This window comes from Anarhichas minor, unplaced genomic scaffold (assembly GCF_050575085.1).
Source record: "Anarhichas minor isolate MPS153535 unplaced genomic scaffold, ASM5057508v1 ptg000121l, whole genome shotgun sequence".
Taxonomy (NCBI): domain Eukaryota; kingdom Metazoa; phylum Chordata; class Actinopteri; order Perciformes; family Anarhichadidae; genus Anarhichas; species Anarhichas minor.
The window spans coordinates 51,612-68,460 of NW_027466567.1; the positions used below are offsets into that span (position 1 = coordinate 51,612).

The following is a 16,849-nucleotide window of genomic DNA, read 5'->3' on the forward strand; positions in this document are numbered from 1 at the left end:
GATGAGTCTGCTGAAAGCAGCACCGACTTCAACAAGGAAACTGAAACTAGTCCAATCGAACACGCTAAAGTTCCTGAAGTCGATCCTCTGCCTGGTCCATCCAAGAAACGGAAGAGAAAGACTAACAGAGTAGAAGAGGAGAGGAGCTGCAAAAAAAGCAGACGGTGTGATGAGTCTGCTGAAAGCAGCACCGACTTCAACAAGGAAACTGAAACTAGTCCAATCGAACACACTAAAGTTCCTGAAGTCGATCCTCTGCCTGGTCCATCCAAGAAACGGAAGAGAAAGACTAACAGAGTAGAAGAGGAGAGGAGCTGCAAAAAAAGCAGACGGTGTGATGAGTCTGCTGAAAGCAGCACCGAGAGCACCAACTTCAACAAGGAAACTGAAACTAGTTCAATCGAACACGCTAAAGTTCATGAAGACGATCCTCTGCCTGGTCCATCCAAGAAACGGAAGAGAAAGACTAACAGAGTAGAAGAGGAGAGGAGCTGCAAAAAAAGCAGACGGTGTGATGAGTCTGCTGAAAGCAGCACCGACTTCAACAAGGAAACTGAAACTAGTTCAATCGAACACACTAAAGTTCCTGAAGACGATCCTCTGCCTGGTCCATCCAAGAAACGGAAGAGAATGACTATCACATCAGAAGAGGAGATGAGCAGGGAAATAAGCAGATGGTGGGATGAGTCTGCTGAAAGCGACACCGACTTCAACAAGGAAACTGAAACTAGTCCAATCGAACACGCTAAAGTTCCTGAAGACGATCCTCTGCCTGGTCCATCCAAGAAACGGAAGAGAAAGACTAACAGAGTAGAAGAGGAGAGGAGCTGCAAAAAAAGCAGACGGTGTGATGAGTCTGCTGAAAGCAGCACCGACTTCAACAAGGAAACTGAAACTAGTCCAATCGAACACACTAAAGTTCCTGAAGTCGATCCTCTGCCTGGTCCATCCAAGAAACGGAAGAGAAAGACTAACAGAGTAGAAGAGGAGAGGAGCTGCAAAAAAAGCAGACGGTGTGATGAGTCTGCTGAAAGCAGCACCGAGAGCACCAACTTCAACAAGGAAACTGAAACTAGTTCAATCGAACACGCTAAAGTTCATGAAGACGATCCTCTGCCTGGTCCATCCAAGAAACGGAAGAGAAAGACTAACAGAGTAGAAGAGGAGAGGAGCTGCAAAAAAAGCAGACGGTGTGATGAGTCTGCTGAAAGCAGCACCGACTTCAACAAGGAAACTGAAACTAGTTCAATCGAACACACTAAAGTTCCTGAAGACGATCCTCTGCCTGGTCCATCCAAGAAACGGAAGAGAATGACTATCACATCAGAAGAGGAGATGAGCAGGGAAATAAGCAGATGGTGGGATGAGTCTGCTGAAAGCGACACCGACTTCAACAAGGAAACTGAAACTAGTCCAATCGAACACGCTAAAGTTCCTGAAGACGATCCTCTGCCTGGTCCATCCAAGAAACGGAAGAGAAAGACTAACAGAGTAGAAGAGGAGAGGAGCTGCAAAAAAAGCAGACGGTGTGATGAGTCTGCTGAAAGCAGCACCGACTTCAACAAGGAAACTGAAACTAGTCCAATCGAACACACTAAAGTTCCTGAAGTCGATCCTCTGCCTGGTCCATCCAAGAAACGGAAGAGAAAGACTAACAGAGTAGAAGAGGAGAGATAGTTATATGGACTGAGTGAGTCAGACAGACAGACAGTTTTAAGGAAGGAAGTAACCTCTTGAACACTAGCCCTATTTTTAGGCCTCTGCTCGAAAATTGCATACCCATACCAAAGAGAGTGTATTTCTGCAACTACAAGGTCTATTTTAATAATTTTTTGATTGTATAATACAGGTAACACTTGTGAGATGTGCTAATATGTGTATCAGCACAAAAGTTTCAGGTTCGCCTGAAAAAAAGCACTTGTGTCTAAAATATTACTTGAAATAATGCCTAAAAATGTCAATGGCATAGCCACAGTCATAGCACAACAGGTTTTACAGTCTCTAAAACTGATTTGACTTCGATTGAGTGAAGCAGGCCAGCATAAACCAAGCAAAGGCATGCAAAATTCTCATTTTTGGAAGCTCATCCGCCATGAACGCTCTGCGCTTTCTCATGAGAGACCAAAACAAAGACCATAGTACGCAGTATTTATGGTCGTTAGGATTTTATTGTCATATACATATACACATACACAAAATTTGACTTCTGCATTTGACCCATCCCTGCATATAGGGAGCAGTGGGCTGCCAATGATAGGCGCCCGGGGAGCCGGGGGTTCAGTGTATCTATCTGTCTGTCTGTCTATTATCTGTCTGTCTGTCTATTATCTATTATCTGTCTGTCTGTCTATTATCTATTATCTGTCTGTCTGTCTATTATCTGTCTTTCTATTATCTGTCTGTCTTTCTATTATCTATTATCTGTCTGTCTATTATCTATTATCTGTCTGTCTATTATCTGTCTGTCTGTCTATTATCTGTCTTTCTATTATCTGTCTGTCTGTCTATTATCTGTCTGTCTTTCTATTATCTATTATCTGTCTGTCTATTATCTATTATCTGTCGGTCTATTATCTGTCTGTCTATTATCTATTATCTGTCGGTCTATTATCTGTCTGTCTATTATCTATTATCTGTCTGTCTTTCTATTATCTATTATCTGTCTGTCTATTATCTATTATCTGTCTGTCTATTATCTATTATCTGTCGGTTTATTATCTGTCTGTCTTTCTATTATCTGTCTGTCTATTTTCTATTATCTGTCTGTCTATTATCTGTCGGTCTATTATCTGTCTGTCTATTATCTATTATCTGTCTGTCTATTATCTGTCTGTCTTTCTATTATCTATTATCTGTCTGTCTATTATCTATTATCTGTCTGTCTATTATCTATTATCTGTCGGTTTATTATCTGTCTGTCTTTCTATTATCTGTCTGTCTATTATCTATTGTCTGTCTGTCTATTATCTGTCTGTCTGTCTATTATCTGTCTGTCTATTATCTATTGTCTGTCGGTCTATTATCTGTCTGTCTATTATCTGTCTGTCTATTATCTATTATCTGTCGGTCTATTATCTGTCTGTCTATTATCTATTATCTGTCTGTCTGTCTATTATCTGTCTGTCTTTCTATTATCTATTATCTGTCTGTCTATTATCTGTCTGTCTGTCTATTATCTGTCTGTCTATTATCTATTATCTGTCGGTTTATTATCTGTCTGTCTTTCTATTATCTGTCTGTCTATTATCTATTGTCTGTCTGCCTATTATCTGTCTGTCTGTCTATTATCTGTCTGTCTATTATCTATTGTCTGTCGGTCTATTATCTGTCTGTCTGTCTATTATCTGTCTGTCTATTATCTATTATCTGTCTGTCTATTATCTGTCTGTCTATTATCTATTGTCTGTCTGTCTATTATCTGTCTGTCTATTATCTATTATCTGTCTGTCTATTATCTGTCTGTCTGTCTATTATCTATTGTCTGTCTGTCTATTATCTGTCTGTCTGTCTATTATCTGTCTGTCTATTATCTGTCTGTCTGTCTATTATCTGTCTGTCTATTATCTATTATCTGTCTGTCTATTATCTGTCTGTCTGTCTATTATCTGTCTGTCTATTATCTGTCTGTCTATTATCTATTATCTGTCTGTCTATTATCTGTCTGTCTATTATCTATTATCTGTCTGTCTATTATCTATTATCTGTCTGTCTATTATCTGTCTGTCTATTATCTATTATCTGTCTGTCTATTATCTGTCTGTCTGTCTATTATCTGTCTGTCTATTATCTATTATCTGTCTGTCTATTATCTATTATCTGTCTGTCTATTATCTGTCTGTCTGTCTATTATCTGTCTGTCTATTATCTGTCTGTCTGTCTATTATCTGTCTGTCTATTATCTATTATCTGTCTGTCTATTATCTGTCTGTCTATTATCTATTATCTGTCTGTCTATTATCTATTATCTGTCTGTCTATTATCTGTCTGTCTATTATCTATTATCTGTCTGTCTATTATCTGTCTGTCTATTATCTATTATCTGTCTGTCTATTATCTATTATCTGTCTGTCTATTATCTATTGTCTGTCTGTCTATTATCTGTCTGTCTGTCTATTATCTGTCTGTCTATTATCTATTGTCTGTCTGTCTATTATCTGTCTGTCTGTCTATTATCTGTCTGTCTATTATCTATTATCTGTCTGTCTATTATCTGTCTGTCTGTCTATTATCTGTCTGTCTATTATCTATTATCTGTCTGTCTATTATCTATTATCTGTCTGTCTATTATCTATTATCTGTCTGTCTATTATCTGTCTGTCTATTATCTATTATCTGTCTGTCTATTATCTGTCTGTCTATTATCTATTATCTGTCTGTCTATTATCTGTCTGTCTGTCTATTATCTGTCTGTCTATTATCTATTATCTGTCTGTCTATTATCTGTCTGTCTGTCTATTATCTGTCTGTCTATTATCTATTATCTGTCTGTCTGTCTGTTATCTAAACAACCGATCAGTGTTGAAATCAACAGGAGAGCTAACAGTGAACATTTCTATTGTATTTCCTTTTTTATAATAATAATATAATAAATTAACTTAAATTTGAACAAATTTTGCAGTATTGTTCTCATATTTTGCCTTTTATTTAAAATGTAAATGAATGTTTAGGTTGAAACGTTGGTGATACAAAGTCATGAGTTTTAGAAACAAACATTTGATTCCCAGCTTTAGTCACGTTGACTTTATGTCCAAAAATAGTCACAAAAACACTCGATTTGTTTGGTTCCAGTTGTTTTTCAGCCATCAGGTGACAAAAAGCAGATGTCACAGATTTTCGTAACTTTAACCACAACATCATGTGCAGCAGCACCATATTTATATTTCAAGGAAGTGAAATATTACAAAATGCTTTCACGCTGTTGTGGAATAGAACTTGACGTTCAGGAGACTTTCTACTGTCAGATTTAAGCCTTTTGAGCTCAGCCTGTGTTTCAGAGTTGCTTTTTATTAACAGACTTTCTTCTGCTCTCAGAATAGTTTTCTCAAGAGGATCAAACGTCTTTGTTTTGATCTCATGTCCTCTGTTTGCCTGCTCATGTCCAGGGTGATGTGTAATAATGTACATATAATAATGTACATTCTTGGATATTAAATAAAGAGTCTGTGCTGTCGGGTTAGAGGTACATGTGTCCCTGTGATTCTGTAGCTTCTCTTCACTAGATTTGAATCTTAACCTCGACCTCATCGCCAACCGAACGGAAACAAAACGAGACTTCTGTCCACGCGTACGTATCACTTGAAACTGAAGACTTGTTTGATTTGCCTGTGTTGTCAAAGTGTGTTAAATATAAATTGTTTATTTTGATCTGTAGTTTTCTCCACTCACCTTTTTGAATAAACTGTAACGCATTTAATAACTTAAAGACTCGTCTTTCCACCAAACCTTTTATAGCAGCAATATTATTAATAATACCAGACAAGCAGATGTTTTAAAACATTTCCTCAAAGCCTCTTCAAATTTATTTTCTGTCAGGAGATTACACACACACACACACACACACACACACACACACACACACACAGACACACAGACACACACACACACACACACACACACACACACACACACACAGAAAGTTCATCATAATATATCAAAAGTATTTAATGCACGGCGCTCTCATTGAGAACAGCTCTTCTGCTGCAATGCGACGTTTTGACCACTAGATGTCAGTGTGATGCAGTGATTTTAAGGACATCCCTTAAAACAGACACGACTCATGGAAGATGACAGAGACAGTATCACAGACTGGTTTCATGTCATCTCTAATGTAATATTTATTACCAGATACTATTTAATCAATGACAGTACAGGGCTGTCCTGAAGATCCACTAAAAATCACAATATGGCCGCCTGCAGTTCACAGCAGGCGCACCATTTGTAAAATGTCAAAAATACCATTTTACATGTCATTTGTCTTGCTGCAGAGATTCCCTGTTCGACATCATATTCTACAGATGTAAAGCCTTTAAACACTGCAGGAGTTTTTTAATTATAATACTATTGAACACCATTATTTGGCAGCGAAAAAGCGACATCAATTTTATTTTACAAACTTTATTACTCTTTTTAACCTTGACAAATGCAGCACAGACCAGATCCACCCTCTTACCTTTCACAATAAAAGCACTACACATATGACGTGCACAGGCGAGTATTTTACTTTTTCGTATAGTTTGTTCTTCAAACCCCAATAAACATCCCACCATAATGATTTTTCAATAAAATAGAATAACGATGTAAACAATGATCATTCCCTTTTAATATCACACATCATATGCAATCATTGGAATTAGTTTTTCTAAATAGTTCTGCTCAGGTGACGTGAAAGTCTCTCACAGTTTACCAGAGTCCAGGGTCTCCGATCAACAAGCCAAAGCCCAAAAAAATTCAGTTTAATATCAACTACAACAAAGAAAAGCAGCAAATCCTCACAGTTGAGAAGCTGAAACGAGGTAATATTCAGATTCTTCGCTTGGAAAGTGATTCATCAATGTAGAAAAAGAAAAAGCTGATTAGTTTTCTAATCGTTTCTTCTGGCTAATAATACCTTTAAATGTTCTTTGTTGGTCTAACAATAAGGTTGTTGCTGTTTATTTGCCTCTTCAGACTTTTTCTCTTCTCTATAGATAGCATATAAGCACCTTTGGAATTCGGTGAAGTTGAGCCAGAAATGCATAATCGGCTTTTCTTCTTTTTTTTTTTTTGCATGTGAGCAAACTGAATGCATTTCACAATGAAAAAGGCCTCAGGTAGTCTTACATAATACATGTGATGCATTGGAGAGAATTGTGTGGATGTTTTGATCCTGCTTTGTTTTTTCTGTATTCATCATCACTTTTTATCTAAAATTCTAACTTTTTCCCGTAAACCCGGTGAACAAAGTCCCTCCGCTGAATGCGTCACGCTTCATTAGGTCCTGTGTGCTGCTGAACAGGTGTGGCCAGACACGCAGGTATCAGTGTGACGCTCATTACTTATTAACGTCCACCTTCCAACAGTCAGTCGCTCTGTAGCCAACAACATGCTCACTAACAGAGAGGCCTTATGTCATCGCTGACACACAACTTATGATTGTGATTAAGCGCATGATCCTCTTTAGCAGCCGCATTACAACTGTGGTTTGTTTGGACGCCGGGTATTATGAGTTTCTGATGACGCAACATGTTGCTATGAATGAGGCTCTGATCACAGACGGAGCTGGTTCTGTGAGCTGCCAACAGACCTGGACAGACCCAGATCTGGAGCTCCGGAGGGAGGAGGAGAGCTCAGCTCCCGGTAGCAGCAGCAGCGTCTCCTCCTCCTCCAGGAGCAGAGCTTCTCCTCTCTGGGAGCCAACACCGACACCACGCTGCTGGCGACCCAGGATGTATGGCTGGACCGTCTGGAGGGAAGGGAGGCACGGGAGAACCAGAACCAGGACTGAGAGGGTCAGACTGTCAGACCCTGCTGCAGTAAAATGAGATGTTTTCTAAAGGTTCAGAAACACTACCACTTTAGTCCACAGGGGGAGACAGAATCAACACGAATGAAAGTTCATTGTAGTAGCTTTAAATATCGCAATGCAAACACAAAAACAAAAACAAAACTTCCCATTATTGAATAAAAACATTAGGTCCAAATATCATTGACACTTAAATAAAATACATCTTTACACAGCAGATGTTTTGACCCTAAATCTAAAATGAATTCTTCTTTTTTACACCTGTGCTTTTTCCTCTGCGACACCCATCTACAACTTCCTTGACTTTCTTGTCTGGACTCATATTTAGTGAGTAAAAAAGACTTTAACTTCCTGCAGCAGCTGGTCACTGTAGTTTTTAGCAAACATTACTCAAACAGGAGGAAATGGTGCATTTGTTGGGGACTATTTTCATCGGCAGAATGATACAAATGTGGCGCACTAGTGCAACCCAGCCGCCAGACTGAAATATTGGAATTGTACATTTCTGCAACCCACGGATACGTTGAATCTTGACGTTTCTGAACCAAAAATATGTCAACATTATGTATCAACGTTGCGCTTTTGCAGTTTTAAAAACGGTATTCTTAGTTACGTTTAGGTTCAGGTAACAAAACTTCTTGGTTAAGTTTAGTAAAAGTAAAACACAGACAAGTGGTCTCCTGGGTGAAAAGTCCCATATTTGACTCATCCATCCGCCTCCACCTCCTCTCTACGCAGACTTATATTAAACGTATTTGTGATACATCAAAAATAAACGACATCCGGGAGAAAATACTTTCCTTCGAAACGTTATTGACAATGAGGTTCTATTTCATCCTTACTGACCGCCAGAGGCAGTGCTTCACACTGGATATCTTCCGTCTCGCGCGTGCGCAGGTCGAATATTTATACCAACAAAGTCACCTGTGACCTCGGATGACCCCCGTCGTCTATAAGTTCCGGTGTCATCCTGAATTCAGTCCTTTTTCATCTTCTCGCTACGCAGGTTAGCTACCATGGTAGCATAAACAAAGATGTGTCTACGATCAAGACATATTAGAGCTTGTCGCTGTAGCCTTGTGACCACCGGTCGGAGTTGCGGATTTCTCGCCCTCCAAGGGCTGCGACAAGCTGTCCCTCTTCGGAGGGAGCGGTGTGTTCGCCGTTCGGACATCGAGCCCCGGACCGGTGGACGCCCCTATCATCGGTCGTCACCAGTCTGATAAGGGCCACCTAAGTCGTGAAGACAGCAATCGGTGAGATCGATTAACATTGTTTTCTATAACCGTTGTTCGTTTTCCACGGTTGGCAGAGCGCTTCCGCTCTAGCTAATCGGGTGGCGTGCTAACGAGAGCGTAGAATATACGCTGTCGGCCCGCCCTTCACAGTGAGCAGAGTGTCCTGCTCAGGCTAACTTGATGAGATGCAAGTTCGACTAGATCGACATTAGCATTAGGTCCACTGATGTTGTAACATTACGGCTATCACAGTGAGCAGAGTGCTGCTGCTCAGGCAAACTTGGTGAGAGACTAGATCGACATTGGCATTGTGTCCATTGAGATTTAGTTTTTACATCTGACATAATTCACAGTTAGCAGGGTCTTCACTCAGGCTAACTTGGTGAGATGCTAGCTAGACAAAGCTGATACTGGGACTGTGTCTATCAACTTTGTAACCTTACGGCTGTCACAGTTAAACTTAGCTTTATTAAATGTCAGGTCTCTGTCAGGAAAAACATTTTTAATCAATGATTTTATTGTTCGGCACAAACTGGACATTTTGTTTTTAACTGAAACATGGTTAAATCAAGATAACAGTGCAGCTGTTGTTATTGAATCAACACCTCACAGCTTCAGTTTCATGAGTGAAACAAGAGCGCATAAGAAAGGAGGTGGAGTTGCTATTTTATTTAATGATTCTCTTCAATGCAAGCAGATGTCCTTTGGTCATTTTAGTTCTTTTGAATATGTGGCTCTGAATTCCACTCAAGCTTTATTCCTAAACATTTACAGACCGCCTAAATACTGTGCAACCTTCTTTGATGAGTTTACTGAACTGCTGTCTATAATCTGTATTGATTTTGACTGTGTTGTTATTGTTGGCGATTTTAATATCCATGTTGATAATCCCCAGGACAGAGGGTCTATAGAACTATGTGGTGTCCTTGATAACTATGATCTGACTCAGCATGTGACAGGATCCACACACAACAGGGGGCACACTCTGGACCTAATCATCACCAAAGGTGTAAACATTTCCAAGGTCGCTGTGACTGATGTTGCACTCTCTGATCATTTCTGTGTTTTCTTTGAGAGTGCAGTCTCCTTGCGCACAAATGTCCAAACCAAGGTTGTGATGAAGCGTTACATCTCTGAAAACACCAGTGAACTATTTATTCAGAAGTTCTCCTCCACACCAGCCCTCTCTTGCATCTCAGTCAATGAGCTTGTAGATGGCTTCAATTCTAAAGTATATCAAGGATTAGAGGACTTATGTCTCAACAGGATTTGGATAAACTTGTCCATGCATTTATCTTCAGCAGACTGGACTACTGTAACGGTGTGTTTACAGGTCTCTGTAAAAAGTCTGTCAGAAAGCTGCAGCTGATTCAGAACGCTGCAGCTCGAGTCCTCACTAAGACCAGGAGGGTGGATCACATCACTCCAGTTCTGAGGTCTTTGCACTGGCTTCCTGTCAAACAAAGAATTTACTTTAAAATCCTGCTGCTGGTTTACAAAGCACTGAATGGTTTAGGGCCAAAATACATCTCTGATCTGCTGCTACCTTATGAACCATCCCGACCCCTTAGGTCGTCTGGGACCGGTCTACTTTCTGTTCCCAGAGTCAGAACTAAACATGGAGAAGCAGCGTTCAGTGTTTCTGCTCCACATATCTGGAACAAAGTCCCAGAAAGCTGCAGGTCTGCTGAGACCCTCAGCTCCTTTAAATCAAGATTGAAGACTTTTCTGTTTGCTGCCTTTAATTGAACCACATTCAATTCATATATTAATCAATTTCCTGCATTTCTGCATTTTACTACTGTATTTTATTTCTTACACTGTTTTGTAATGTTTTAATGAATGTTCTTAATTGTTTTTAAATCTCCTTTTCTTTTGCCTTATGTTTTGATGCTTTTAATGGTTTTATGTGAAGCACTTTGAATTACCTTGTTGAAATGTGCTATACAAATAAACTTGCCTTGCCTCTGGGGACGAGTATTATTAGAGGACGGGTGGAGTGAACAGGGCCCGGCTCTATTGCCAGCCGAGCTCTCCGGTGCAATGTCATCAGAGCTGCTGAGAGTGTTGCAGTGCGAGATGATGCGTTGGAGACGGGAGGATGTGCTGCTTGACGGTCTGAATCACAATCACTCAGAGAGATGAGAATATCAAGGAGGAGTATTTACTTTGCTGCTTTTCTGTGCAAAATGTAGATGTAGTTTGCTGGAGAGAGAGAGAGAGAGAGAGAGAGAGAGAATCGTGTGAATATTCCTCCTTCGAGGTCCAGGTTTTGCTTCACGTGAACTGATTTGTTGTGCTGCAGAGAATCTTCAGGGAAAAAAAGTATTTGTGGCAGCACTAAGAAATACACAAACACTAAACATGGAACTACTTTCAAAAGTACTGTTGTTTACTGCAACCGATGGGAGCAGTGAACTGATTACCAATATAATATCAGTGATGTTATTTATCAACCAAATTATAACGGACACACTCGATTAACTCTGAAGAGTTCATTAGATGGGGCAGCATGTTCGATTCATCAAGCCTCATTGAGTACGTTTCTAAGTGCATCACGGACAGAACTCATTGTCTGCTCTAGAAGTTTCCTCCCAATCATCCAGCCCCTGGCTATTTATTATCACATCTTTGCCTCCTCGGATTATACATCATACGTACTCTGGGCACTTCTTCTGTGCTGCAGCCAGAGTCAGTCTCTCATGGCAGATTTCATTTTTTGTCATTGCCCTCGTAGAAAGTTGTCCTTGACCCACTTTCTAATCATCAGGGAGGGGGGGAGGGAGGGCGGGGGGGGGGGGGGCATGTGAGAGTGCAGGATGTGCAAGTGTGTCAGCATGCACTTCGTCAGTCTCGATGTATGATTGCTTGTGTATGTATGTGTGTGTGTGGGGAGAGGGCTATGTGGGCATGCATTCGATCTCTTCATGTAAATTCTGCACCTGCTGACGCTTACACTTGTCACTTAGGGGGAAGTGCTCTCGCTCGCCATTGTCATGTCGTTAAAATAGTGCCTGTAGAGACTTCTCCTGACGAGAACGTGCAGCTTCGGAATCTATTGGAGGACGCTGATTGGCTAAATTGTATGTCACTCATTTATATCTTTAATCAGCATTAAAGTATCATTGGCTAAACTGCTTCATAGATCCGCCTCTTTGGGGCAGATTCTCCAGCGTCCCAGCCAGCTGAGACGTGCAGACAGGCGGAGAGGACGTGCAGGAAAAGCATATATTTACTACAGATATCATATTTTACACATATTACTGGGTGATTCCATATTTTCCATATTGTGTGTGTGTGTGTGTGTGTGTGTGTGGTGTGGTGTGGTGTGGTGTGTTGTGTGTGTGTGTTCAATTCAATTCAATTTATTTTTGTATATTATTTATTTTTGTCTCAAATTACAAATTAGCCTCAGAGGGCTTTACAATCTGTACACATTTGACATCCTCTTGTCCCGGGACCCTCACATCGGAACAGGAAAAACTCCCCCAAAAAAACCCTTTCACGGGGAGAAAAGAGGGAGAGACCTGTGGGAGAGCAACAGAGGAGGGATCCCTCTCCCAGGATGGACAGAAGTGCAATGATGTCAAGTGTAGAACAGGATAACTGAATTACAACACATTCAATGTATAACAGAACCACGACAGGAGGCAAGACCTGGTCCAGGTATAACCCGGATACACAGGAACCTGTGAGGCGAGAAAGTACAGACACTCTGGTGAAGAAGCAGGTCAATAATGTGCATTAATGGTATCGGTAATATGAAATAGTAATGTGAGTAATAGGACCAGGGTCCAGATGAAACCATGCTCCATGGAAACCTGTGAGGAGAGAAAGCACAAATACTCCGGGGAAGAAGTAAAGTTAGTAATGAGCATAATCAATTCATACAGACAGAGATGAAGAAGAGGAGAGAGGTGCTCAGTGTATCCTAAGGAAGTCCCCCTGTAGTTTTTGCCTATACCAGTTTGTCTAAGGGCCGGTCCAAGGCAAACCAGAGCCAGCCCTAACTATAAGCACTCTCACAAAGGAAAGTCTTAAGCCTACTCTTAAATGTGGTGAGTGTGTCTGCCCCCCGGACTGAAACGGGAAGCTGGTTCCACAAAAGAGGTGCTTGATAACTGAAGGCTCTGTGTTGTGTCACACCACACACCGCACCACACGCACACCACACACCGCACCACACGCACACCACACACCGCACCACACGCACACCACACACCGCACCACACGCACACAACTTGTGTGTGTGGTGTGTGTGTTGTGTCACACAACACACACACCACACCACACGCACACAACTTGTGTGTGTGGTGTGTGTGTTGTGTCACACAACACACACACCACACCACACGCACACAACTTGTGTGTGTGGTGTGTGTGTTGTGTCACACAACACACACACCACACCACACGCACACAACTTGTGTGTGTGGTGTGTGTGTTGTGTCACACAACACACACACCACACCACACGCACACAACTTGTGTGTGTGTGTGTGTGTGGGGTTAACAGAGCCATGGATGACTCCTGAGCTGTTTCAGGGTAGAACGCCGATTAGGGTCTCTGTTCAAACTTGTCCGAAAGAAATCCTGGCAATCTGGAGAGAAAGAAGGAGAAGAAAGGTGAGGGCGACGGCTCCGGTGATCCATCACAGTGTGAACTAAAATGAACAGATTTGTGTCTGCCGACATGTTTCTGTATGTTTTTCTTACTTTCGGAGAGCTCGTTGCTGATTCTCTGATTGTTTCGAAAGAACCTGTTCATAACAAATATATCAGTGTGGAGCATCTCAAAGAGGACCACTCCCATCTGAAACACTGTGGTGGGTCCGGCACTGTAAAACCCACGATCGTGATACTCTGGGGGGATGTGAGTACCTAGAATATACAGACATAATAAAAAGACAGTGAGGATGAGGAGCTTTGTTTCAATGTAAAGTCACAGATGGGTAAGTTAGTGAAGAGCAGGAGTAAAGCCAGACGTCTTACCGAAGAAGACGCGGTAAGTGGATGTTTTCTTCGCTAAGCAGCTCAGACCAAAGTCAATGAGGCGAACTCGCGGGATGTCCGAGCTGGTCTCGATCAATATGTTTTCCGGTTTTATGTCCCGGTGGAAGACGTGTTTGTCTTCAAGATCAATTGCTGCATCGATGAGCTGTTTCAGAATCACCTGACAGACAAAAAGAGAGAGATGATGATCAGAGAGGAGGATGTTCTGACATGTTCTCATGGCTGTGACTCGGAGCCAACTACAGCAGCTTACCTTGGCTTCCTCTTCGTCTAAGGGGCCTCCGTTAGCGTTGATGTGGTCGAGAAGGTCTTTGGCAGGGATTGGTCTCTCCAGCACCAGGATCAGCTCCTGGTCCAGTTTGTAGTGGTCCAGCAGGGATACGGGTGCCGATGTCCCCTCTGATTTGGCCGCCAGTTTTGACATGACGGTGACCTCCGCGGAGATCCCTTTCTGAAACATCACAACAGAGTTGAGTATGAGAGAGAAACACGATTCATCCGTAATACATTCAGAAAGAGAGCGCAGCACATTTCAACAGCAGCAGGTGTTGCTCACTCACGCGTTGGCAGAGAATGTTGTCATTAGGAACGTGTTTGATGGCAACCTACGAGGTACAAACAAGACTTGGTTAGCACTTCCTGACCATAGTGTGTGTGTGTGTGTGTGTGTGTGTGTAACACTTACAGGTAGATTATCTGCTTTGCGGTAGCCAGCAAACACAGATCCACATCCTCCTTCGCCGAGCAGATCCTGCTGCTGGTATTTGGCCTCAAATTCAGCTAAACAGAAAAACAAATATTCAGTTTTATTACATTTGTGAGTAACAGCAACTATATGTTACCTAAATATGAATCCCTCCTACGTTTGTTATATCTAATATAAATTATGATTTTACACTGAACATAATAAAGCCAAACTACTGACCTGTTGTGCCATGTACCGACAAACCCCGTTGGGTGTGTTCAGTCTCTGTAGGTCCAGAGGCCTCCTTCAGGTCCAGCCTGCTCTTCTCTGGACCTTCAGCACCGGCGACGGCCTTCCTCTTATTGCCTCTCTTGCTCACATCTTCCACAGATGTGTTGCAGCTTTCTACAGATGAGGAAAACAAACAGAGGAACATCAGTTTGTTGACAATCACAACACTAACGTGGACAAAAACTGATGATGGGATACATTTCCAACAGCAGTTTCACATGATCAGCTTACCAGAGTCTTCTAAGGTGGACGCCTCTACATCTTCTCTGACTTTCTCCGTCACTTCTGTCAGGCCACATTCGTCAGAGGAGGTTCGGTCGTCACTTTTAGCATTCCTTGACGGGTTAAAACGAAAGGTGGCGTTGGGGGGCCTGATAGTCCGGTTAGGGTTTCCAGATGCTGAACTTTGTTCAGATGTGCTGGTATTGAGATCTACAAATGAGAAAAATAAGTGGAACATCAGTTTGTTGTGAGCTAATGTCACTAACTGTATGAAACTGTCATCTTTCATCATTTCACAGACTCAGATCACAGTAAGAAAAAGGTCTCAACAGCAGGAATCAGGTCTATCTCGAGGTACTAACTCTAGATTAGTGCCTTCTCCTCCCTCCCTAGATTTATGCCTGGATTTCTCACTTACCTTGATCTCTTTTAAGGGCCGGAGAACCGCAATTCATTGTCTTCTTTGCAGAGTCTTTGTCCATTAAGATATTGAAGAAGTTTCGAACAGGAGAACTGTGTGAGTACTGATCCAATGCTTCACTGAGTGAACTTGCCACCGAGTGTCTTCTTATAAAGCTGTGATGAGCGGAACATAGAACATGGTGAGCGGAACATAGAACATGATGAAATGTTCTATCATGAGGTCATGTCTGTAACAGAACAATCAAGTGTTCCAGAATTATGCAAATTAGTGTTTATAGTAAATAGTGTATGTGTGTGTGTCCAGTATATTTGTATAGATGGAGGTTATCCACTGAATATATTCATACAATGCATAAAATACTATGTGTACAAGCATACAATACTTGATATTGACTCTTTCTCATCTGGCTGACTTTCCTACAAACTATTAAAATGTCCTCAGGTTGTTTCTATGAACTGTTCATCTTGATCTTAAAGTCAAAGACTTTAAAGAATGAATAAATACTACATCGTGTAAATACGTGGCAATGTGATAACAACAAAAAAGTACTTTTTGAATGAAGTATTAAATGTCTTCATGTCCTGCTGCCACTGCTGACTTGTCTTCATGTAAAGTTACTGTTCAGTTTTGAGGTAGGCTACTTATAGGCTGCTATACGTTTCATTTTCTGCTACTTTATACTTCTACTCCACTAGATCTCAGAGGGAGATATTGTACTTTTTACTTCACCACATTTATTTTGAAGATGTCTTCACTTTGAAGATTCTGATAATGAATACATTATTATGTATTAGTATAGGTAGTAGTTGAAATTAGCTTCAACATTAAATTGATGAACATATGAATCAGCATTTATAATATAGTAATTTAATTTGACATTATTTTGAAATGGGCCATTCTGCACAATGAAGACTATTACTTTAACTTAAACGCCCTTTCTTGTCCTGCAAAAAAACAAAGATTCCATTTTAAATAGAATTATAGGATGAATAACAAGTATACGTGTCAGGTCAAACTATTTGAGTCATCATTCTCCACTTAAGTCTCACCTGCAGCAAACCTGCTTTTCGAAGGATTGGCTGTTTGGGTTCAGTCACACACAGACTCCTGGGCAGATCGGCCCCTTTACGTAACGGAGAGTTGGAAGGCAGACGTTTGTCGAATAACTCGGGAGACAGGGGACCTCCAAAGGCAACCCCTTCCTTCTTCATCTGGGATGTGGGCAAGTCGGCTCCAAGTTCTTCACTTTTCCGTTTCTTGGACATCTCTTTCACCAAGAAATGAAGGAGAAGAAAGGTGAGGGCGACGGCTCCGGTGATCCATCACAGTGTGAACTAAAATTAACAGATTTGTGTCTGCCGACATGTTTATGTATGTTTTTCTTACTTTCGGAGAGCTCGTTGCTGATTCTCAGCTCGTTTGCAAAGAACCCGATGGTATCAAATGTATCACTGTGGAGCGTCTCAAAGAGGACC

At 41.3% G+C, this 16,849-nt stretch overlaps 1 protein-coding gene across 1 annotated transcript; it reads right to left on the minus strand.

Annotated features, from left to right (window-relative positions):
- Nucleotides 1–8,557: 8,557 nt before the first annotated feature.
- Nucleotides 8,558–16,561, minus strand: LOC142940924 (uncharacterized). Its single transcript, XM_076083126.1, has 11 exons — nt 16,424–16,561; nt 15,369–15,526; nt 14,960–15,160; nt 14,678–14,842; nt 14,438–14,532; nt 14,313–14,357; nt 14,006–14,203; nt 13,732–13,912; nt 13,456–13,620; nt 10,700–10,857; nt 8,558–8,734 (listed from the first exon to the last, which is right to left on the minus strand). Exons 2-11 carry the CDS (start codon nt 15,430–15,432, stop codon nt 8,558–8,560), a joined length of 1,449 nt encoding a protein of 482 aa, XP_075939241.1. The 5' UTR covers nt 15,433–15,526; nt 16,424–16,561.
- Between the last annotated feature and the right edge of the window lie 288 nt (nt 16,562–16,849).

Coding starts and splice junctions, on each gene's coding strand:
- LOC142940924 (XM_076083126.1), bottom strand. CDS start 15,432: ATGGACAAAGACTCTGCAAAGAAGACAATGAATTGCGGTTCTCCGGCC. Junction 14,358..14,437: donor GCAAAGCAGATAATCTACCT/GTAAGTGTTACA, acceptor TGTACCTCGTAG/GTTGCCATCAAACACGTTCC. Junction 13,621..13,731: donor CACTTACCGCGTCTTCTTCG/GTAAGACGTCTG, acceptor TGTATATTCTAG/GTACTCACATCCCCCCAGAG.